A 24,213-nucleotide genomic window follows, 5' to 3' on the forward strand; every position below is an offset into this window, starting at 1 on the left:
TTGCAAGGCTCTGTAGTGTTAAAAAAACAACAGCACACCAACAAAAGTTGAATCGAAAGTTTATGGTCGTCTGATGGGAATGAGTAATACAGTATAATACACGAGTGGACGTCTGTACAACTAATGAAGACACTGAGCTACACACGAGGACATCTACCAGTCAAATACTGACCGCGGTAACGCAATATAAAAAGGAACAATTTATTGCTTTACCAGGAAGTATCTGTCGCTCAGGCTAGATTTAGGTCACGCCGCCGCGTTACGACTAACAAGAGACGAGACAAGCGGGCCAGTCAGCAACGCGCTGGACGCTAATTACGAGAGACATCATGCCGGCGAGATAACGGGTCAACCTGGGATGTGAGGTAAGCACTTTCGGCAACCGAGTTCTTTTTATGCCGTGTGAAAAACAAACCGAACTCAAATTGGATCCAGGAAGGCCTGCGGTCAGGCACTATTTACAGAAGGTATCAGGGTGCTCTTGCTTTTTGATCCCAGGGCCGCTTATGTTTATTTTGTATTCTGTTTTGAGGAGATAGTTCTATATTCAAGGAAACCAATATACCTTCTGCTATAACAATTACATCTCTCATTCAATATGTTAAAAATTAAAATAAGTACCCAAAATGTACCATTTTATTTAACTCTGATTTGTTCCTTTATTCAAAGAAAAATCACTATCAATATTGTATTCCTTATATTTTCTTAGTATTTTTGCTATACAATTAACATACTTTATCCTATCAAAATAATTTGAATTAAGTGATTCAGATTTTATTACAATGGAAATAAGTTTGTTCATTCCAATTAGAAATATAAAACCTAGAATTGTATTCCAGAAATTTCCTAGTGGTTTGACCTCAATTAGTATTTCTTTCGCAGTAAAGGTTGTTTATTATTAAAAAAAAAAAAGGCATTTAGTAATATTGAATTTATTCTATCCTGTTCTCAGAAATAAACCACCCAAATTTCATTAGAGGACTAAATAAACATTTTTGCTCTAATTTGCCAAATTATATATTATTATATAATAATAATGATAAGAATAATAACATTAACCCAAAACAACCCATTCCAGAATTTTCCTAGTTGTTATTTTTTACAAATAATGTGATTTTTAAGAAATAAAAAAGGTAATTTTATAGTATTTAATTTATTCTATCAAATAAATGCATCAGAATTAAATCACCCTAATTTCACAAAGGGAATAATCTAAATTTCTGTTTCTTCAATTTGAAAAAAATTTAAAAATACATAACCCCTCAAATGTATTTCCATTTTTACCAAATCATTTTGAGTTCATTAGTTACTATTAATGTACCTTAGAAATGACAATTTTATTGTATTTATTTGATTCTATTAAAGTGAGGTTTCAATGAATTGGATTGTTTTACTATGGAAAATCATCATTTGTACGCTCCAATTTTTTTCAATCAGATTAAGACTAAATTGGCCGCCGCATGTTCTTCGCTCTTTAAAGAATAAATAATAATTCCAGAATAACATCCCAAATAAAAAGGCACGCTGAAGAATGGAGGGAAAATTGGCACTAATGCATGCTTTAAAAAAAACACATGAAATGTGAAATGATTAGTATGATAAATATTCTAGCGAGGAGGGGGGGGTCACAAAAATCATCTCGTAACAAAACAAGCGTCCTTGGTGTCAGCTGATTTCAAGTCCTCTAGTTTGGATAACCAAGTAACTAGCGTACGCTTGGTAGACACACATGCTCGGTGTGTTCATGCTCGTGTGTGTGTGTGGTCAGTCCGGGCTAAGCCCACCCGCATGGTGGTATAACATGGGGGCGAGGGTCGGGGTCACCAATAGAAAGAACGTGTTAGGAAGTTGGCGGCCGTGTTAAGCCAGCCTATCCCGTCCGTGACCGATCCCACTCGCGTCACCGCCTTGTCCGGCTCCTCAGACGGACTCTCCTCCTCGGGTAAATAGTCCGGGATGTCCGTGTTTTCCTCGGGTGCTGTTGCGCCCTCGCCCTCCTCCTGGAATGGCATGATCAGCTGCGGAAAATACCAGAGGATGATATGCGAGGCACAATAATTTACTCGAGTCAATTTAGATAGAGAAAATATTTGATCCAAATAACTAAAATGCGGAGGGGAAAAAAAATACATTTAATAATCCTTATTAACAATTCAACCAGCAGTTTTGTCCATTAACAAAATAAGTGCACTTAAGCAGCAGTCAGCAACACACAGGCTGTGGACCAGTACAGGGCAGTGGGGGGTTTGGTACCAGGCTGCACAGAAAGAAAAAAAATAATGATAAAACAATATTACCTATAGTTATTTTACTGACATAGTAAATACTAAACTTGAACCAGGGCTTTGAGATGGTACATAAGAATTTAAATTAGTACAATCAGCACGGGCACGGGTGGTGCAACTGTCATGTTGGAAACAAGGATTCCCACCTGTCGAAGATTCAGTGAAGGATTAATCAAACCAAACTTTTGAGCTTACAGCCAACCAGCATGGAGTATGAATGAGTGTAAACACGCTTGCACTTAATTAAAAACCTTTGGCAACTGAGTTGGAGATTGCATGGATCCCAAAGTCAAGAACACAACAAAAATACCACATAATACCAAAACCTGGTTCATTTGGTGAGTGGGGATTTTCAATAACATGAAACGTGGTTAGTTTTCCAGTAGACGTTATGATAGCCACTAGATTGTGTTTCCATTAGCAGGTCTGCCTCACACTTCAGTGGACCTGAGTTCAATCCAAGCTACCAGCCTCTTTGTGTGGAGTTTGCATGTTGTCCCGTGCCCCCAGGGACTCTGGTATCCTCCACAGTCCAAAAACTTAGTTTGCGCTAAGCACCTCATTAGTGGAAGCGGTTCAGAAAATAAAATATGATTTTGGTGCGATGTTACGAAGACGTCTAAATGTTCCACATGACTACACTTTGGATTTACTCTCATTATCATTAATGTTATAATTATTCTTATTATACTACTATGATTTTACAAAAGGTGTAGAAATGTTAAATGCCGCCCTTGGGCTGCGCCGTGAAAATATTTTCAGATAATGAAACGGTCGGTGGCTGAGTGGTTGTCGGCCACAGCACAAAAGCAGAAGCTCCTTGATTAAAATCATTCCTGAGACAAGCCTGCCACCTGTTGGTCGTACTCAGTTCTGTCGCGTAGCAGTCAAAAAGGACAATAAAAATGAAGTTGTAAGTATAGAAATATAAGGACTGACAGCTGCCCAAACAAGTGTCCGCAAATGATTGACTTAGTGGCGACACAATTTGGTTATATTCTCTACTCAACATGCACAAAGTGTTGTGCATATATTTTAATATTTTGAGCTCTTTTAGCAAAACATTGGTGCTATTAATTTGTTTCACATGCCCCACTGTGGCACACCTCCACAACCACTTATTGGTCTCCAGAAGATTTTATCGGTTATCGGTAGGAAAAGATCATTTTTGAGATTTCTCAAATAGTAAGCTCTTGTTCTTATCTCACCTCTCCTCCGTCGTCCGTCCTCAGCACCTGTTGGGCTTTCATCACTTTGGTGGAATTGATGGCTGTGCCCAGCGCCTGTCATACAAAATACATTTTTTATACTGATTAGGTAATTTTGATCTAAATAGACCTCAAGTAAGAGTGATTGTTTTTTTTTTTAAGTATGATAAATTACTGACCATCTTTTACGAAATAAATCAAACTATCGATACATACAGAGTGGCAAATAAGTTATAGTCAACCACCAATTGTGCAAGTTTTCCTAAACTTCACATTGTTTGATTTTTATTGAATTTATTTCCAAATCAGAGTGTAAAATAAGCATTTGGTCACCTACAAACGAGCAAGATTTCTGGCTGTCAAACGAGGCTCCACTCACTACCTGTATTAATGGCGCCTGTTATAACTCCTTATCGGTATAAAAGACACCTGTCCACAACCTCAGTCAGTCACACTCCAAACTCCGTTATGGCCAAGACCAAAGAGCTGTCGAAGGACGCCAGAGACAAAATTATAGACCTGCACCAGGATGGGAATACTGAATCTGCAGTAAGTAAAACACGTGGTGTAAAGATTTAACTGCTGGGGAAACTGTTAGAAAATGAAGACGTACAAGACCACTGATAATCTCCTCGATCTAGGGCTCCCTGCAAGATCTCACCCAGTGGCATCAAGCAGATACAATAAAATGGTAAGCAAAAATCTGAGAACCATACGGTGGGACCTAGTGAATGACCTGCAGAGAATTGGGACCAGAGTAACAAAGGCTACTATCAATAACTCAATGAGCCGCAAGGGACTCAAATCCTGCACTGCTAAACTGGTTCCCCTTGCTAAAGCCAGTTTAAGCCCAGGCCCGTCTGCGGTTTGCTGGAGAGAATTTGGTTGATCCAGAATAGGACTGGGAGAATGTGTTATGGTGAGATGAAACTAACATATAACTTATTAGAAACACAGATTCTCATGTTTGGTAGGGAGAAAGAATACGGAATTGCATCTGAAGATACCACACCCACTGTAAAGCATGGGGGTGAAAACATTATGCTTTGCGGCTGTTTTTATGTAAAGGGACCAGGATTAATTATTTGTCCAAAGAAAATGATGAATGAGGCCATGATTTGAGAGATTTTGAGTAAAAAAATCGAATTCCATCAGCAAGGGCTTTAAAGATGAGAAATGGCTGGGTCTTTCAGCATGACAATGACCCCAAACACATAGCCTGGGCAAAAAAGGAATGTCTGCGTAAGAAGCATTTCAATGTCCTGAAGTGGCCTATCCAGTCTCCAGATCTAAACTCAGTAGAAAATCTGTGGAGGGTGTTAAAAGGCTGTGTTCCCAACGACAGCCCTAAAACATCACTGCTCCAGGGGAGATCTGCATAGAGGAATGGGTTAAAATTCTAGCAACAGTGTATAAAAAGCTTATGAAAAATTATAGAAATAAATTGGCCTCTGTTATTGCCAACAAAGTACGCATACGAAAGTATTGAGGTGAACTTTTGGTATTGACCAATTACATATTTTCTACCATAATTTGCAAATAAAGTCCTTATAAATTCCAAAAATATGATTCTGTTTTTTTCCACATTCGGTCTTTCTAATAATGGGAACACTAGTGGGATGACTAAATAGTTATTTGCCCCAGTGTAATATCTAGGATTTTTAGGAGAATTACGCTCCAAAACTTGCTGCTTACGTCAGCTTTAAGGTCGGAGCGAATCCTCACAACGCATCTCTTGACGGCCATCTGAAAAGTGAAGCTGATGACGCCTCGGATTTTCAACAGGGCCTCTTCGCACAGGCTCCGGCGAGTCTTCACGCCACAGAACAAGTGTTACAAAATGAATGTATGACACATTGAAAATTGAGTTCTACCTACCGAGTCATCTAGCCCGTCGATATGGAGCACTACAGTCTTGGCCCTCTTGTTGTTGGAGCCCAGGAAGAACTGGGCCTTCCGCCGGCAGGAGGCGGCGGCCGCCTCGGCCTGCTCGGCTTCCTCCTTACCGGCAGACTGGAAGATCTCGTAGATCTCTGAGGCTAGGAGTTTGGTTTCCCCTGGTGACGTGCTCCTTCCAGGGACAGACGGGAAATTAGAAATAGCGGCTACGAATAGTTCCTTTCTTTTAAAAATGTGTTGAATGGTTTGGTAATATACTCAAACTAGAGCAAAAGGGCTGATCATTTTTCAGTACTGTACAAAGCATACTAAAATAATTTTCTCCTAAAAAGTGTTAGGTAATTTGCATCTTTGTACCAATGTTAAATTAGGATGTTTCTTTCATACAAATTTGAAATCTTTACAAAAATTTAAAACTAAAATGATAAAACGCCATCCAGGCTTTCGTTTAAAAGAAAATTGCAATCAAATATTTTTTGAAAAGCAAGTAGATATATTATTTATATAAACATATGTGATCGAGCATCCATTAACTTTTCAGCATTTGACCTCTAGTGAAAAATGCTTGTATACAGGACAGTCTCAGAAAATTAGAATATTGTGATAAAGTTCTTTATTTTCTGTAATGCAATTAAAAAAACAAAAATGTCATACATTCTGGATTCATTACACATCAACTGAACTATTTCAAGCCTTTTATTATTTGAATATTGCTGATTTTGGCTTACAGCTGAAAAAAACTCAAAAATCCTATCTCAAAATATTAGAATACTTCCTCAGACCAAGTAAAAAAATAATTTTATAACAGCAAAACTAAATCAAACATTTGAAAATGTCCATTGATGCACTCAGTACTTGGTCGGGAATCCTTTTGCACGGATTACTGCATCAATCCGGCGTGGCATGGAGGCAATCAGCCTGTGGCATTGCTGAGGTGTTATTGATGCCCAGGATGCTTCGATAGCGGCCTTCAGCTCATTTGCATTTGTAGGTCTGGTGTCTTTCATCTTCTTCTTAACTATACCCCACAAATTCTCGATGGGGTTCAGGTCAGGGGAATTAGCAGGCCAATCAAGGACAGTGATGCCATGGTCAGTGCACCAGTTACTGGTGGTTTTGGCACTGTGGGCAGGTGCCAGATCATGCTGGAAAATGAAATCCTCATCTCCATAGAGCTTTTCAGCAGATGGAAGCATGTAGTGCTCTAAAATCTCTTGGTACACAGTTGCATTTACTCTGGACTTGATGAAACACAGTGGACCAACACCAGCAGCTGACATGGCTCCCCAAACCATTGCTGACTGTGGGAACTTCACACTGGATTTCAAGCAACTTGGATTTTGCTCCTCTCCAGCCTTTCTCCAGACTCTGGCGCCTTGACTTCCAAATGAAATGCAAAACTTGCTTTCGTCTGAAAAGAGGACTTTGGACCACTCTGCAACTGTCCAGTGCTTCTTCTCCATAGCCCAAGTCAGACGCTTCTTCCGTTGTCTTGAGTTCAGAAGTGGCTTGACCATGGGAATACGGCTATTGTAGCCCATTTCCCGGACACGTCTGTGAACTGTGGCTTTTGATACCTGGACTCCAGCTTCAGCCCACTGTCTTTGAAGCTCCCCCAAATTCTGGAAGCGGCTCTTCTTCACAATTTTGTTAAGGTTGCGGTCATCTCTCTTGGTTGTGCAGCGTTTCCGGCCACATTTTTCCCTTCCAACAGACTTTTTGTGGATATGCTTTGAAACTGCACTCTGTGAACAGCCTGCTCTTTGAGAAATTTATTTTTATGTCTTACCCTCCTGATGGAGGGTATCAATGATGGTCCTCTGGACAGCAGTCAGATCAGCAGTCTTCCCCATACTTGTGAATTAGTTTACTGAACCAAGCTGAGTGTTTTTAAGGCTCAGGAAACCCTCGCAAGGTGTTTCGAGTTAATTAGATGATTCAGGTGATTAGTTGAATAGCCTACTTGTATACTTTTTCATGATATTCTAATATTTTGAGATAGGATTTGAGTTTTCTTAAGCTGTAAGCCAAATTCAGCAATATTAAAATAATAAAAGGCTTGAAATAGTTCAGTTGATGTGTAATGAATCCAGAATGTATGACATTTTTGTTTTTTTAATTGCATTACAGAAAATAAAGAACTTTATCACAATATTCTAATTTTCTGAGACAGTCCTGTATATCCTGTTATTCATACTTGGAATTCAGTGTTGTGATTTTTGTGAGCCTAACAGTATGTTGCCCTCCACCCCTGAAAAAAAGTGAATTCATGCAGTGTGTGTGTGGAGACTAAAGTGTGCCATTTACTTCTGCATGACGTTCTGCAAACTCAGCATCATGCCCAGCTCGCTCTTCATCTTCTCCCTGTTGGCTCGACATTCTGCCAGGTAGCGCACAGCCTGCCAACACACATAAATGAGACGCTTCCAGCGGGCATCCACTTTATGATGTTATAAAACACTCGAGTGTTATGTAAGCAGCAACAAATGTGCATGTCTTGACTCTGTGTTTTGTTACGCTACCCGGGATTCTGTCAAGCAAAAGTTATTGCCTAAACATTCAAAGGCGCATTCAAATTCAATACTGATGGCAAGTTTTCCCGTTTTACAACATTAAAGTGACAATGTGTAATAATTCACCACTAGAGGTTGCTTAGAATGGAGCTGAAGTGTGCATCTTCGGGGAGGACACACCATGGAAGCCCAAAGGACACCACTTGGCAGTATTTGGAGGTCTACTTCCATATATTCTTGCATGAGAAAGCATGAATTTCAGCCAGCGCAGGACATGAAGGCTGTTGTTAATCCCCAAAAGTGACAACTAAAGACCATGCAAGCTGGATACGCCTAGAGCGTCTGAAAAGAGCCAAGGGCTGGAGTTGGTCAGAGCTGATGTAAGGGGCTCACTTAGGCCACTAGTAAAAGAAGCTACTTTAGAGAATGCAGGACGAAGGAAGCTTTATTTACACGAGCAGCTAACAATAGCGGCTAAAAGCCAGCCATTGCATGCAGCCAAGTGACTAACAAGAGTGGCTAGAGAAAGAAACAGTGGGAAAAAGTGAGAGGTGTCATTATAGCTAGGGCTCAACTTTGGAAGAAAAAAGCACCACTAGTAGGGTGGTCCTTATTTTTCGACTTTTAAAATTTCATGCTCTGACCCCTTGAATATGTTCCAATATATACAAAACGTAATTAGGCAAAGTTTCATCAAAATCAAAGGATATTTAGAGGTCGCTCAAGGCCTCTGAAATTTTGGTATGAAAAATAAGGATTTTTCGCACATTATATCAGACCTAGTGTACAAAGTTACTTGTAACTTTTCTTGTGTTACAATTATAAGCAATGGACTGAAATTGGATGTTCTAAAACGCCGTACACATAGGGTTAAGATTTCCGTTTTTTTCTCGAAAATTGCCAAAATTTTACCATTTTGGGAAATTTCAAAGTCGTTGAGCTACCTCTAAATATTATCCAAATTGTTCAAAATTGCACACAGTGTGTTTTTATCGATATAAGAACATATGCGGGGGGTCAGAGCCCAATATTTCAAAAAAAAAAATTTCGACCCCCATTAAGGACCACCCTAACCACTAGGACAAACTACCTTCGCAAAACAGTCAATTAAGCTTCGGTATTACTCAGATTGTAGCCAAGTATATCAGGTTCTTTAAAAGATGTCTCATGTTGTGTAATATATTAACTCATTTGCAAACGTACGCAAAGACATGTTTAAAAGATTTTGTACACTTCTTTATTACCTTAGTTCAAGCATTTTTTGGGGACTTTCAAAGCCAATTTTTCAATTTCTCCAGTACCAGCAATATAAAGAATCCGGTATGAAACATGCAAAGTATTTTGCAGAGCCTCAAATATATTAGCGGTTTACATATGCGATTTTTAATCTAGCGATACAGTTATCAAGACGTGTGATTTTTTTAGATTTTGAGTAAATTATGAATATATTTGATTTAGAGACAAATCTCTCCTCATCAAGGTGTTGGGTAAAAATAACAGTAATGTGTAGCTTATTTTTAGGTGCAAGAAGTTCTTCCCATTAGAATGTACAAAGTGGTGAAACGCAACCTTTATTTTTTGCATGAGCCACAATGAAAGTCCATAATTGATACTTAATACTTGCGCTAATACACATATAATAGGGCCCTGTTCAGGTATAGCATACATCTTTATGTTTTTGTATATTACTTGAATAAGGGCTGCATCAACTATTTGATCAAATCTATTATTAAAAGCGTTGGCAACTAATTAGATCATCAATTTGTTGTATCACGTGATTTATGAGCCCTACGTCCAGTACGTTAAATCAATGCAAATAGGAGAGCACGCTTAGAGTTGAGGTGCCGCTATGGTGCGGCAGAGGGCGCCAATGATGTTTTTATCAAAAAGTTCTTACCTTTTAAAATATTTTTTATTGAACATTGCATCGATACCAAACAAAGATGGCATTAAAGTTTCAACTTTGCAGTGTTTAACTGTTTCATAATGAAACAAAGTAACAATTAAGAGAACAGAAGGTGCTGCAAAAATACAGAGAAAGAAAATCAGAAAATAAGTAAATAAAATAATAATGAAATGAAATTATCTGGATTTATATAGCGCTTTTTAAGTCAATGACTTCCCAAAGCGCTTTACAATGTGCTCCACGTTTCCCAATAGCGGCCTTACAACCATGTTAGGCGCTAACCTGCTTATTGGGGGTATCAGGGGTTCAGTGTCTTACCCAAGGACACTTCGACATGTAACACGGAGAAGCCGGGATTCGAACTGGGATCCCTTGATCCCAAGACGAGCTCTCTACCTCCTGAGCTACTGCCGCCCCAATTACAATAATTACATGTTTAAGTTTACACAAACGCAGATGCTTAAGCATAATACATATGATTAGCATATTGGGAATGTGGATCATATTTAAAGATTTGAACAAAAACAAACTAATTTGTTGACAAGATTTTGAAAAGTGGGTTTACATTTTAGATTTTATTGGGGATAAAAATAATGCCACACATAAAAGAAAATGTATTGGTTTTTTGTTTTGTTTTCAACGATAAGTCCAAATGTTGTATATTTTGAATAAGGTGGATCCTTTTGTATGTATTTTGTATATTGCCCAGTTGATTGAGAAACACTTGGATTTCTGTTGTTTTCTTTTATAGTAAGACTGTACTCTGTTGTTTTGTTTACTATTTTTCTATCAGTCCAGAACTTTAACATTTGAATAAATATAATGTCCGATTTATCGGTTCATCAAAAATAATAAGCGGCCGATTCATCGATCATGAAAATAATCTGTTAGTTGCAGCCCTAACTTGAATGAATGTTGTTTTATTTAAATGAATAAAATAATTTTACACTGGAGGTTCAAGCAAAACAATCTGAGAGACCCACCAGCAACGCAGAGTAGACCACATGAGGGTTGGGGTGGTCCAGGAAAAGGATGAGCCCCGGCAAGCATCCTTGATCTTCGACAATGGCCCTACGGTTGAGGGGGTCGGCGGCGAGATCTCGCAGCTGGTTCACCACCGCAAGCGCGTCCAACTCCGCACTCATGGCGCCTCCTGTCGGGCGGCCACACGCATCCAACCTACCTCCGCCCGGCTCTAATGAAAAAGTACGCACATCATCAGCATGCAATTACTTTGACCTACTTGGCCAATTCTCAAAACAACTTAGTAAAAAAAATTGTAATTTTTTTCTCAAGAGTAAATGAAAAGTATTGCACAAGGCCAGGTTGACATCATATGGGATTGAAAGTTTGCTGAAAGTTAGGCCGTAATACGCAAATATGATGGTGCCAACCACTGTGATACCTGAAGAAGAAAGTTTGGTTTTAACCGCAATTGTTTTTCTTTCCAAAACAAAACTGTGATTTGACTTTTTTTTTTCTAAAAAGGTCAAAGCAATCCTTTTTAACACTAATGATGCTTTGAGTAACACTTTTTGAAATACAAAACAATTTCAACCTTTTTTATGCCCAAACAAATTTAAAGTCAACAACATGGAATCCCCCCAAAATGCACATTGACCAATCACAAGAGTAAAAGGAGTCTCTAAGGGAGTCAGCTCCCTTCATCAACTTCCAAGAGCCCGCTCATAGAGATGTTTCGTCAAATATTGGACTCACATTTTTTGCGACTCACTCAGCCCTCATTCGCCTTTTCTTTCTGCACTGGGGTAAATACTATATTCGTAATCGCTATCTAACTGTATCGTAAGTCGCTATTTTGAATGAGCCGGAAAGACCTGATGCAAACATCTCGGAGTGAAGCAGGAAACCGCGCCGTCATGTGTGCGGGAGCATTTCGCCGTGGGCTTTCTGCAGCCAAAGTAAATCAACGCTTTTGACCGTCAGTAACGTTAATCGTGTTTGTAACAGCAGGAAAAATACTTAGTTGGATTACCCAGTTATTGAAAAAAATAGTTGTTTACGATGGCGTTATTACCAATACTGGTTGTTAAAATCCCAGAAAAATCCCCTAAAATTATATTTTGTTAAACATCAAATGTTGTGACTTTTCCTAGATTGGTCCCAACAGTAAAAAAAAAATCTATTTACATTCTCATGTAAGCTGTAAAAAAATAGTACAAAAATGGTCCTTACAATGAAATAACACAAGAGTTGCAGCTCTATCAAGTCATCTACAAAAATATAATTGACAGAAATAATCCTGTAACAAAACAATTAATGGACTTGTTGTAAATACCTCAGGAAGTGCTAGTCTTTGCCTAAGTGTCTTTTGTTTTCATAATTAACACTTCTGCCCAATACTGTTGTGTCACATTATTACAAGAGTGATCATCAGTTCAAGATAATTGATTTAGTGCATTTTATTGTCTTTCTTTGCAAACAATGGGTCCCTGGAATATTTGTGAAAATAAAAGGAAAAGTGGAAAACAATGATTACAGAGAATAGAGCTGAAGGAAATTATTGCAAAATACAAGTGTCTTCCACGAACCGCTGCTCCAGGGTAGATTTTAAAAAGTATATTTAAAAAAAAAAAAAAAAAACATTAAGTTTATGTTTTTTTCTCTACACATTTAAATAATTATTGTAGTTTATGTACAAGAATGTATTGATATATTGGATATTCTAAATTGTTGGGGTACATGTTTTATGAATATATTGAGCATTTTGCATTGCACTTGTTGCAAAGCCACAAGCATAGAAAAGTAACACAAAATTCATGTTGAAACACTCTTCATATCTTTGTCTATAGATAGGATAAAGAGAGAGCGAGATGTAGAGAAAGCGAGATGTAGAGAAAGCGAGATGTAGAAAAAGCGAGAGAAAGAGAGATGTATAGAGAGAAGGAAAGGCGAGAGAAAGAGAGAGATGTATAGAGAGAAAGACAGATGTATAGAGAGAAAGAGAATGATTTACACCCCATTATTTTATTACATGCAACATGCTAACCCTACATTATTGTGTCCACATGATGGCGCCATGGAGGAAATGATTCATCTTGAAGCCCCTGCTATATGGGGCTTCATTTTGCCATCACTACTATATAGCAAACTTGACCATGCCTAGAAAAAGTTTTGGGTTGATTTATTATTGTCTCTTTTCCACATTAACACAAGAAGATTTCCTGCATAGCTATATTAATATTTGATTTTTTTTTTTAATTCTCTGCACAATATTGTCAGTCCGCCACTTTCTGAGGTACTGTACAAAATAGAACACTCTACAACCATTATTTGTAAATATTACCCATCTATCCTAATACTTTTTTTTAAATAATTTTTATTTTGATACTTTATTACATGCCTGTCCTATAATTCCACGTCTAATCGTGTTATAAACAATATACTGTACACTATGTTGTAATCGATGACAATACAAATGATTCTATTCTAACAAAATCGTGTAACACAGATTAGGAACAACCCAGAAAGGGGAATTTAAGAAGCTTAAAGCAGCAATTGACCTCTTTATTATAAGAGCAGTTACATAAAAATAGACGCTAATAGGCATAGTTAATCAATTGATTTTTCTGTGATGTGAGATAGGGGGGGGTGACTGTCAATATCAAGAATCTGAGAAGCCCAAATAAATACTTCAGTGAATGTCTTCGACAAAGCACGTCACGACCTACACACGAAAACAAGATGTAATTTCAAAGGCAACGCAGTTTTTCTACGCTTCAAATGTTTCTCTATAATGACGTTTCGCTTCGACCCCGAGACTCACCTCAAATATCGCCCTTTTAGAAACACCGAGCTACATGCTAGCCTATATGCTAGGCTATGCTAACGCAAACTCACCTTTCAGTCAGTTTTCGGGCGAAACCATGAAACAGCCAAGGCAAAACCTCAGTGGCACAGCGCGTAGGAATATCAAGCCCGGAGACAAAATGTCACCGTTTTAAAATATTTTTTTTTGACGGGAAAAAGAAGATAAATATCACCGGGGCCCTCCGCCTTTTTCTTTTTGGTGCTCGTTTAAGCTAGCAGCTGTGCACACTGTTTTGGGGCACGTCAGGTTGGGGTGGAGTAGATTAAAAACCGGCATGTGCCGGTTTAAGGGCTTCTTGGCGATAACAACACTATTAATTCTTATCGGGACATACGAGGATTTATAAACGAGCGCACTCTAAAATTCTGCTTTGAGTGAGTGTTTTAACACCCAATGGAAAGCTATTCTTGTTGGAATGTCTGTTTTCTATTGGCGATTTTAAGTGTCATTCAATAATAATATCCAATGGCAGTGGTGGATGGTGACATAATCCTATTGGTTCAACGATTTTTAACACCCAACCCCACATCAGTCACCCTTGACGGCTAAACAAGGTGGAAACAGTCAGAAAGTTGTCCGAAAACATTCAAGTTTCACTTCGTAAGTTGATTGAATTATTCGTTTCACTTCTATGTTTTACGAGAGAAGATCTCATTAATCGGTAATTTTCTTTGACCGTTGAAGTTGGGTTTGTGCACCCAAAATTTGGTTCTACCCGGTTAGCATCACTGGCTAAGTAGCATCAGGTAGCCACGATGGACGATTTAAGTCGAAATAATGGCGATTTTCTGACTTGGATTTAGTGGGATTTAGCAGAATTTTAGGATATGGTGGGAGACAATTTATGCATGATATTTTACGATGACATTTGCGATGACTACAAACTTTGCGGCATTAGTTAATATTAACGCATTATTTCACTTAGCGATTAAGAGGTTTTTTTGTAGCGATCGTGAATTCATTGATGTAATGATGTTTTCCTACGATGCAAGTGCGCCATTGAAAACTCCTTTGAATAATTAATTGACGCAGGAGCGCTCGATTTTTGTTATACACGTCATTTAACCAACAGCCTCCCCGGTTAAGAAATTAAAAATAAGATCAAATATGATTTTGATCGCATTTATAAGTAGAACAAGACTGAATATGTATTTGTTCTTTAGATTCCTATGTGGTGGTAATTTCATCCCTTCTAGGGCATGTGCCAAGCAAGCCAGTTTTGGTGCATCGGGAGCAATGGATAAAAGCTATGAACGCATTGAAATGGACTTGGTAGGTGAAAGTATGAATTTCATTTGTGTGTAGAGTACGATCTAAATTTTTTATTTTTTTATTTGGTGCAGACGTTTGGATCGGCCAAGCCTTACGGGTCCACGAGGAGTATTGTAAGGAGGATAGCTAGTAACCTGCCCCTCAAACCTTGCCCAAGGGTTCACTTTCAGGTAAGGGATTGGGATGTGTCTTGGCTACCTTGTTGACATCACCCGCTTTCCTTTTTCCAACCATAAACAGTCCTCTTTTCTCCTTTCTTCCATCTATTTCAACATGTTATCTTGTTTCCTCTGCTTTTTTTCCTCTTTTCTAGCGACCCACAGGAATGCAGTAGGTCTGCTTTAGGTCAGTCTGTTTGCAATGACAGTCGAGTCTCGTCATCGCCGAGTCCTTCTTGAGTGTGTGCACAAACACGAGACTGCTTTGAACAGAAATTTATAACATTCAATTGCGGTTGATTGGCTGTGCAGCAAATGCCTAACACGCTAACAAAGAAGTAGCAATAAGGATTTACTAGTACAGCAGACCCCTGGGATACGACATTAATCCGTTTTGAGGAGGAATTGCTGTACAGCTGGGGATAGAAACCAGTTGATTACCTCGGAACGCCTGTTACCTCAGATAAAACCATTAAAATAAAACATGAGTTTATACATTAAGTACTACTTATGTGTAATATACATGCAGATGATTAAATAACATTATAAATCTACATGTAAAGGAAAAATGCAGTTTTATTAACCGTTGAAGTAACGTGCCTTAAGCTGACCGAGTGGTGTGGAAATGAAAATTGGGGAGTAAGGAGAGAAAACAATGAAGTATTCAATATTAAACTGATTTCAAACCTGCCACTTTCAAAGATTGTCATGCTCGTTATAATATTTCTTTTTTTTTTAATAATAGCCCCAATCGCACATTGGTTACGGCAATGCATCTTAGAGCAGGTACCGATTCGTGTGCCTTCTTGGTACTTCATAATCGAAAGCTTCAATTCCATAGTCGTTATTTTCAAATACCATCCATTATCTGCACCGCTTATCCTCAGTAGGGTCGCGGGTGTGCTGGAGCCCATCCCAGCTATCCTCGGGAAGTGGGCAGGAGACACCCTGAACTGGTTACCAGCCAGTCGCAGGACACACAGAGACAGATAACTCACTCACTCATACATGTTTTTGGAATATGGGAGGAAACCCATGCAGGCACGAGGAGAACATGCAAACTCCACACGGGAGGCTGTGGTAGATGGACTTGAACCCTTAACCTCTGCACCACCCCGTGCCTGCGTGGGTTTCCTCCCACATTCTCCAAAACATGCATGTCAGGTTAATTGGCCAGTCCAAATTGTCTCTAGGTGTGAATGAGCGAGTGAGTTTTCTGTCTGTGTGTGTCCTGCGACTGGCTAGCAACCGGTTCAGGGTGTACCCTGCCCACTGCCCGAAGACAACTGGGATTGGCTCCAGCACCCCCACGACCCTACTGAGGATAAGCGGTGCAAATAATGGAGGGATAGATATACTAAATACACTTCAACAAATACACTATTTAATTGCTTACTTCCTTTGTCTTTACAAACAGAGATTCTGAACAAAAAGAGAAAGGCATTGTGGGAGATAATTCAATCAATTGCATATAGGAATTCCAATGCTGCGACGCAAACAAATAGCAGAACAGAATTTCTATGATGTCAACCAACAGGAAGGCATCTCAGAGATCTAACTCGTCGTACGTACAAACACCGCAAAATTTGTATTTTATGCAATTATGGACCTTGGAAATAGTTTGTTGTGTCTTGCATGGCTGACTCCCTATTGGCGTGTGTGTGTGTGTGTGAATGGGTAAGTGTGAAGTACATTGTTTAGCGCTTTAGGAAGTCTTTATTGACTTGAAAAGTGCTATATAAATGCAGACCATTTACCATTTGTTGTATAGTGAACATTGAAGTGAAAATGTCAAGTCAGGGACAATGTATTCCGGGGGTCTCCTATTGTTTGCCTGCTAAAAAATGACAAGATAGCAACCATTTTTACTAACAATAATTACTCAACTCATCCTCTCTCTGCACTAGCTATATCCGTTCGAGGATGCGAGCATTTTTAGCGGGGCGAAGGGCAGCGGCGTGGCCTCCCTAGCAGACGTCTCCTGGATCGAGCAGGATGACGAAGATGAAGACGAGGAAGGGGACGAAGCTGAGACTTGGTGAGAAATTAATATACTCATAGGGCGGGGTTTGGCAACAAGCAGCTCTGGAGCTAATGTGGCTCTTTGGCGCTCGCTAGTGGCTCCCTGGTGATTTTTCAAAAATGTATGATAATGGAACAGCATATGGTTTCTGTAGAAGTACAAGCATGACACAAATATCCCGAAGGTTTTCTGATTACTGTATTTTCATGACCATAGGGCGCATCGTGTTAAAAGGCGCAGTCTCCGTAGCTGATTCTATTTCTGTATTTAACATATGGAAAGGGCAGACTGCACGGTAGGGCCTTATAACTACACAGACTAGCATACAAGAGTGTGTATTTAAAAATATAGCGGGAGCAAAACTTACATAATGTTTATTTAAGTATTTTTTACAAACTAAAACACACAGATAAAACAATTTTAACTAGATAGAACACCTTTGTCATTACGCACGCGCCCACTGAAGGAAATACACCCATAAAAAAAAAAATTCAGTTATACATGAAATACTTACAAAAGAACTTGTTTTGAAGCCATTTTTTAGAAAAAAGAGCGGGTCGGAACGAGCCTCAATGATTTTAAGTTACTGTGGGAGGGAAACAAGTTTAAAGTGGTACATTTGTTGATATGGGACAGTCTCAGGCTTTGCCTTGATTATTTTTTCATAAATATCAAGTCATCCAACGTCACACAAAGAAATGAAATTTGCTAATAATGTACTTGGCACTTTTTCTGAATTTTGTCTTAAATATATGGTATGGCTCTCTCAAAAAAAAAGTCCAAATATTTTGCTATTATAGCTCAAAAAAAACGTCCCTAAGTCAGGTGAAATCATCTCGATTTAAGTACTTGCTAAGCAGAAGCATCACAGACAAAAGCCAAGGTTCAGTTCAATATATAAAGGCAGTTGTGTTTCCACACTAAATTGCTCCCTGGGCGAGACCCCCATGAAGCAAAACCAAGAAAAGCACATGAATCGTGGAATGTTGTTCACTAATCTTGGAGTGAAATAACTGAAAGGTTTCAAAACTTTGTTCACTCTCTGCCACACCGACGTGAAGCAGTTATAAAAAAAATGGTCACGCAACTAAATATTAGGATAGTGTTAGGAATTAATTGTTAAAATGTATCGTTTACCAAATTGTTCGAATTAGTTATCTGACTACATTCACCCCACAATGGGCGCTCGTTTCTTGATGGAAAAGATGAACAAGAATAGCCGACATTTTCACACGGAAGCAGATTTAATTTTTTTTAACAATTTAACTAAGTTAACTCCTTCGAAATCGAATTAGTGTCGTTGGAGTCTCTGGCAAGCCTTCTCTCAAGTCCTCTAGCTTTTCTCCTCTCGGCCCACGTCTCCCCGCAAGACTCCTCCCATGAGCGTGCCAAGGAAGCCCCCCCCCCCCTGGGCGTCGCAATGTCTGGAAAACTCAAAACAACACAGAGCGTTTCTACGTCATCAGGGCGTTGTTCTCAAAACATCGCCTGTCATCCTCCGTCAGAATCTCATCTCATCTCATTAGCTACACCGCTTATCCTCAGTAGGGTCGCGGGGGTGCTGGAGCCCATCCCAGCAATCATCGGGCAGTGGGCAGGGGACACCCTGAACTGTTTGCCAGCCAATCGCAGGGCACACAGGGACAGAGAACTCACTCGCTCATTCGCACCTAGGGACAATTTGGACCGGCCAATTCACCTGAAATGCATGTTTTTGGAATGTGGGAGGAAACCGGAGTGCCCGGAGGAAACCCACGCAAGCACGGGGAGAACATACAAACTCCGCACAGGAAGTCTGGAGCTGGATTTGAACCCACGCAGGAGGTTCCCAAGACATGAACTGTGCCGCACATGCGCTAACCACTACGCCGCCGTGCTGCCCTCCGTCAGAATCCTGTTATCAAAATTCCCTAGTCAAAATATTCTGCATTTGAAACGGCGTGACTTGTCATTGAACTGTAGCCTACTCGGTGAAAATCTTCATTGCACTTAATAAATGTAACTTGTATTCAATCGTATAAAATCCTGCAATGGCGAAATCCTACTTTTTGAGTTTCTTCAGTCAACAACAGACACTATTTTTTTAAACACACCCCTTTGAACTATTTTTCCGATTGCATAGCCTTCGGAGTGTGCCTATTATGAATGCTGGGTTTTGTTGGTTTTCTGCGAATCTACTGCACCTACTGATAACTTGTTTAGCAAGTAACAATAAAAATATACTAAAACCTGAGATACTCTGGTTAGTGACATTGCACTGCTATTATAATGATCAGCACTGTACTTTAATTTGAACATAAGAATGCATAAAAAAGCTCACATCACTCCCAATTTAGCAATCCTCCTTGTCACTCTTCACAGCAAGTCGTCTCGGCCCCCGCAAGGAGTGACTTTCCGGGGCCACTTGTCTCGGCCCCGCAGAACCCGCCTGGACCGCCGGCGCTCGCTCCCCAGTCTGCACCAGAGCTCCCCGGACCCCCGGGGCCAGGCGGCCGCCAGTGATGAAGCCATCCAGAAGATCAGCGCCCTGGAGACTGAGCTTGCCAAACTACGAGCGCAGATAGCCCAGATCGTGCTTGCCCAGGAGAAGAGCGCCCAGTCAGGTAGGCGTGTCGGGATGGGAATCGCTCGCTAGGTGGCAGTAGAGCAGGGATATCGCACTCAGTTTGGTTCTGGGGCACGGGCATAACATTATAAGAAAATTATAGCTCTTTTTAAGTCTCTTTTCCTTAATAAAGGACAGGATTGGCTGAAATATGATTTTTTAAAAAACGCTTGTTTTTTTTTAAAACCAGTAAAACAAAACAAAAATATGATCTGCATCAAAAATAGTACACTGCCTTAAAATGGTTCACTCCATTTGATTCCTAGCACCGCTCTTAGTTAGTATTTTTGTAGCATCTCTGCAGCTAGATTTTTGTAGTATTTTAATAGCTTTACTTGACTTTTTATTTTGTAGCATTTCTACAGTAGTATTTTTGTAATTTTCCCAGAGTATAATCAGTGTATGAAACTCATAACAAAAAGTTACCGGACATAAAGTTGCCTGCCCCATTTTTCACAACTTTAAGACGACTCATGGCAAAAAAAAAATGTTGCAAAGTATTAAGGATCGATAATCAGGATATATTACAGAACATTTTAAAATTAAGTTTATTATAAAACTACTTATAACATTCAGTGCATGTATATGACATCGCTGTTTTCCATCTGCCATCAGTATGTACCTGTATTTACTGATCTTCATTCATGCAATGTTTGCGTTGCGGCGTCTGCTACAAGCCACGTGAACTCCTCTTTCCACGATGCTTTTAATGTACGTTTTGTAGCGTCATCAATTTTGTTAACTTCTTATGAATCTTTCTTCTGGGGCTGAGGTTTTGGCTTGATTCCTGGTAAGGATATGTCAGAGTGTGCAGTTTCCTCATGCGTGAGAAGATAAGCAGGACATTGTGGTTCAGCCTTTAAGCATATTAATTCCTCAACAGCAAGCAAACACAAGAACAATTAGCAAAAACGAAAAATGGTAATGACGTCACACAATGGAAAACATCTTACCCCAATACCACGAGTAAGAGCGCTAGTAAATTGACAAATCTTAACAATTCCTAACCACTTCTCCATTTTACTTGTGTTCTCTGTGCGTCTACTTTGGAAAATTATATGCAAATGCACAACCTTATAACGCTCGGGAAAGTCCGGAAGCAGGAAGTTATTCGATGCAGGCTTCTGATTGGCTACCGAGTATGCAAATTGCCAAGTGAACCGAAATTCTAAAACGAACAAAGATTCCGAAATCTGAATAAAATGTTTTATTTGAAAAAGTTGTCGGCCACTTGGGCGGAGACGTTTTGTAAGTTGTACACCCGACGTAAAAGATGCACGCCCCGTTATTTCAGACACTGGTAGAATTATTGTAGTAGTGCTCTCGTATGAAATTCCTAAGTAGAGGTACCACTGTACTACAATTCAAACATTTTAAGCAATTGTTTGAACCCCGTTCAATTTGGGGGGGTCATGCTTTTGCCTCAGTTACATCCACTCGGCCGTCCGCTTGCGGTGACGGACCTGCACCCCCTCCTCCTCCTTCACTGCCGCCACCGCCGCCACCACCCCTTCCTCCACCCGTACTGCAGCGCACCTATTCCGCTATAGACCTCATCAAAGAGCGGCGTGGAAAAAGGACACAAGACCCGACGGAGAGCAAGACTCACGCGGAAATGCCGAGCATGCTGGACGTCCTCAAGGACATGAACAAAGTCAAGCTGAGATCCGTCAAAAGGTAAGAGACGCGAAGAGGACCGTCAATGTCAGTTTGAATGAATGAAAACTTTATTTCGAACATTAGAATAAAAACAGAACAAAAACAATGAGTCAACAACAAAATAATGTTACATAACATGTCTGAAAAAGGGTAGTCAGAAGCAGATGCTTATTTTCCCTACCCCTTTATCTTCCCTATTAAATACATTTTACAAATCCTCTTCTTCTCTTGTGTCTAATATAACAAAATCTCGTGGATATACTTATTACATAGGTCAGATATCAATAATTCTAATAATTACAACAATCACATAATTTATACACTAATCTTCGTAATACCCATCCCTCAACGTCATAATGCCACTATTTACCAAACATCACTGCGGCACCAATGATAATAAAAATAATATTTATAATAACAGTTATGATATAATAATAGCAACATTAACAACAAGTTAACCATAGTTTTAAACGCAGTATTTCCAATCTCACTCATATCCCATTTTCTTCATCCCTGTATTTCGCCGGTAATGTTTTTTTTGTATTTAAATGTGAACACATGAATAGTTGGACATTGTTTGATCTCTTCTTGTAAATTATTCCAAAGTTTGACTCCACACACAGACACACACGTACTTTTCCTGGTTGTTCTCACCTTTGGGATTTTGAATTTACTACAGCCCCTCAAGTTATAATGAATGATTGTTGGGTGTTTTCTGGCACCATGTTTTTGTTGACCTTAAATAACAGTTGTGAAGTGAAAAATGTATTAAATCATCCAATTTTAATAATTTGGACTGCATGACTAAAATATTGGTATGATCCCGATATCCTACCCTGTGTATGGTTCTTATTGCAGGTTTTTGAAGGATAAAAGGGGGCTGGAGTGAACTTTTGTAATTATTGCCCCAGACTTCTGCACAATATGTTAAGTATGGCAGAACTAGAAAACAATATAATAAATACAATGCATTATGGTTTATAAGGAATTTGGCTTTATTAATTATAGAAATGCTCTTAGATACCTTAGTTTATATGTCTCTGATGTGTGCTTTCCAACTTAATTTATTGTTTATTATGACCCCTAAAAGCTTAATTTCTGATACAATGTCTTTTGCAGTACCATCCATTTTTACTTCTATATCTTGATTTGCCTTGCGATTACCAAAGAATATTACTTTGGGTTTATTTAAATTTAAGGATCATTTATTTATATCCATCCATACTTTTAGGTCAATTAATTCACCAAGTTACCAAATCAATATCATTTGAATAGAAAATGTTAGTGTCGTCTGCAAATATTACTAATTTTAATAGTTTTGAAACATTAAAAATATCATTAATATATAAATAAAATAACTTTGGACCCAGGATAGAACCCTGTGGTACTCCACAACAGATGTCCAAATATTCAGATGACAACTCTCCCATTTTCACATATTGCTTCGAATCCATTGCAAAGCCAAGCCCCTGATACCATATCTTTCCATTTTTTTAACAGTATATTATAATTAATGGTATCAAATGCTTTTTTTAAGTCAATAAATACCCCGTCTGCGTATCTTTTTTTCAATTCTATGGGTGATTTCTTCTACTGCATCAATAGTAGCCTTTGTTGCTGATCTGTTTGCTCTAAAACCATATTGACTTTCATTAATCAATCTACAAATTGTTCTAGTCTATTATTGTAAAGGTTCTCTAATATTTTAGAGAACTGAGGAAGCAGATACCGCTCTATAGTTTGTAAAAATGTGCTTGTTTAATTTTTGTATATTGGTTTCTGACACCGTTTCGTCTCAGCCGTCAACGCCAGGAGCCGAAGGAGCCCACCGATGCCGCCGCGCTCATCGCCCAAGCCCTCAAAAGGAAATTCGCTCACACGTACCCGCATCGAGGTCAAGCGGAGCAAGTCAAGCAACCTGCCGAGAGTCCCCTGGTAATGAAAAGCACTCCAGTTGAGGTTCATGTCATTCACTGTGCTCACTGTTCTTCATTTTGTGTCTCGTTTGAGAGTAGTTTGGTCAACACATGCTGAAATCAACCGGGAAGCTCAAGTTTGTTTGAAAGGAAGACGAGGAGGACGAGGCGTTTTCAAAGGGACACTTTTATTTTTGTGGAAGCACAAAAAGGGATATACGTGGAGTTTGGTGCACTTTTAAAGTTCTATTTTGTTGCCATTCTAATGTACAGAGATTTTATCTTAGTCTTTTTGCTAAATTATGATTTTATGTCAAAGTGCTTTAAACGTATTTTTTTTTGTTGAAAAGTTACTTTAAGAAACACTAATTTGCCAAAATATTTATGGCAAAAATGGGACTTATCATTTTTTTGGTAATCAATACCTCATTTGATGCTCAATTGTTGTATTGATTTGATCATTTTTTTTTAGTAATTGTGGTACAATGGAGCCAACACGTCATGACTGACATTTAAGATTTGTGAAATTGTTAACTAGGGTCCAAGTGGAACTATGTGATTTATTTAAATCATCTAAAGTGGAATTGCGTTCTGTTACGACACTGCCTGGTTTTAATGTATTTAATAAAATGAGTCCTTACCTATTTGTGTTTATTCTTACACCACCGTCACTATTTTTCTAACTTTTTAACTCATTTTGAAAAACGATAGGATTGCAACAAATTATTCTTACTGCGATCAGTAAACGAATTTGCCTCTAGGTGATGCTTGTGCTCCACCTTAAATCTTTTCTTTTTCTCTAAAGTATGCTAGAATTTCCTACACTTGTAAAAAAATCAAATCTATTCTTACTTTGAATTCTGATATGTATTACCAATCCCAAGAAAATGGAATCAATGAACCAGGCTGTCTGAAATAGCATACACAATTTATTAAC

The 24,213-nt window shown here is 39.0% G+C and overlaps 2 protein-coding genes across 4 annotated transcripts; one reads left to right on the forward strand and one right to left on the reverse strand.

The window, feature by feature from the left end:
- Positions 1–47: 47 nt before the first annotated feature.
- armc1 (armadillo repeat containing 1) lies at positions 48–13,944 on the reverse strand. Its single transcript, XM_088322076.1, has 7 exons — positions 13,673–13,944; positions 10,795–11,006; positions 7,700–7,791; positions 5,372–5,564; positions 5,189–5,305; positions 3,494–3,568; positions 48–2,018 (listed from the first exon to the last, which is right to left on the reverse strand). Exons 2-7 carry the CDS (start codon positions 10,954–10,956, stop codon positions 1,821–1,823), a joined length of 837 nt encoding a protein of 278 aa, XP_088178202.1. The 5' UTR covers positions 10,957–11,006; positions 13,673–13,944; the 3' UTR covers positions 48–1,820.
- mtfr1 (mitochondrial fission regulator 1) lies at positions 13,630–23,920 on the forward strand. Of its 3 annotated transcripts, XM_088322074.1 has the most exons (9): positions 13,630–14,017; positions 14,116–14,243; positions 14,807–14,915; positions 14,987–15,085; positions 16,981–17,111; positions 19,458–19,699; positions 21,129–21,378; positions 23,160–23,295; positions 23,376–23,920. In XM_088322074.1, exons 3-9 carry the CDS (start codon positions 14,880–14,882, stop codon positions 23,421–23,423), a joined length of 942 nt encoding a protein of 313 aa, XP_088178200.1. In that variant the 5' UTR covers positions 13,630–14,017; positions 14,116–14,243; positions 14,807–14,879; the 3' UTR covers positions 23,424–23,920. The 3 variants fall into 3 exon arrangements, with proteins under 3 accessions (XP_088178200.1, XP_088178199.1, XP_088178201.1); XM_088322073.1 differs by having other exon boundaries at positions 13,630–14,243; XM_088322075.1 differs by having other exon boundaries at positions 13,630–14,243; positions 14,840–14,915.
- The last annotated feature ends 293 nt before the right edge of the window (positions 23,921–24,213 follow it).

The sequence above is a fragment of the Urocampus carinirostris genome, chromosome 18 (assembly GCF_059441175.1).
Source record: "Urocampus carinirostris isolate Australia breed hairy pipefish chromosome 18, RoL_Ucar_1.0, whole genome shotgun sequence".
Taxonomy (NCBI): Eukaryota; Metazoa; Chordata; class Actinopteri; order Syngnathiformes; family Syngnathidae; genus Urocampus; species Urocampus carinirostris.

Bases quoted from the DNA above. Each gene is read 5' to 3' on its own strand.
- armc1 (XM_088322076.1), bottom strand. From the start codon at position 10,956: ATGAGTGCGGAGTTGGACGCGCTTGCGGTGGTGAACCAGCTGCGAGAT. The intron at 5,306-5,371 runs GTAGGTAGAACT...TGTGGCGTGAAG, and splicing joins TCGACGGGCTAGATGACTCG to ACTCGCCGGAGCCTGTGCGA. The intron at 3,569-5,188 runs GTAAGCAGCAAG...TTTGTATGACAG, and splicing joins GCTCCGACCTTAAAGCTGAC to GCGCTGGGCACAGCCATCAA.
- mtfr1 (XM_088322073.1), top strand. From the start codon at position 14,880: ATGGATAAAAGCTATGAACGCATTGAAATGGACTTG. The intron at 14,916-14,986 runs GTAGGTGAAAGT...TATTTGGTGCAG, and splicing joins AACGCATTGAAATGGACTTG to ACGTTTGGATCGGCCAAGCC. The intron at 17,112-19,457 runs GTGAGAAATTAA...CACTCTTCACAG, and splicing joins GGGGACGAAGCTGAGACTTG to CAAGTCGTCTCGGCCCCCGC.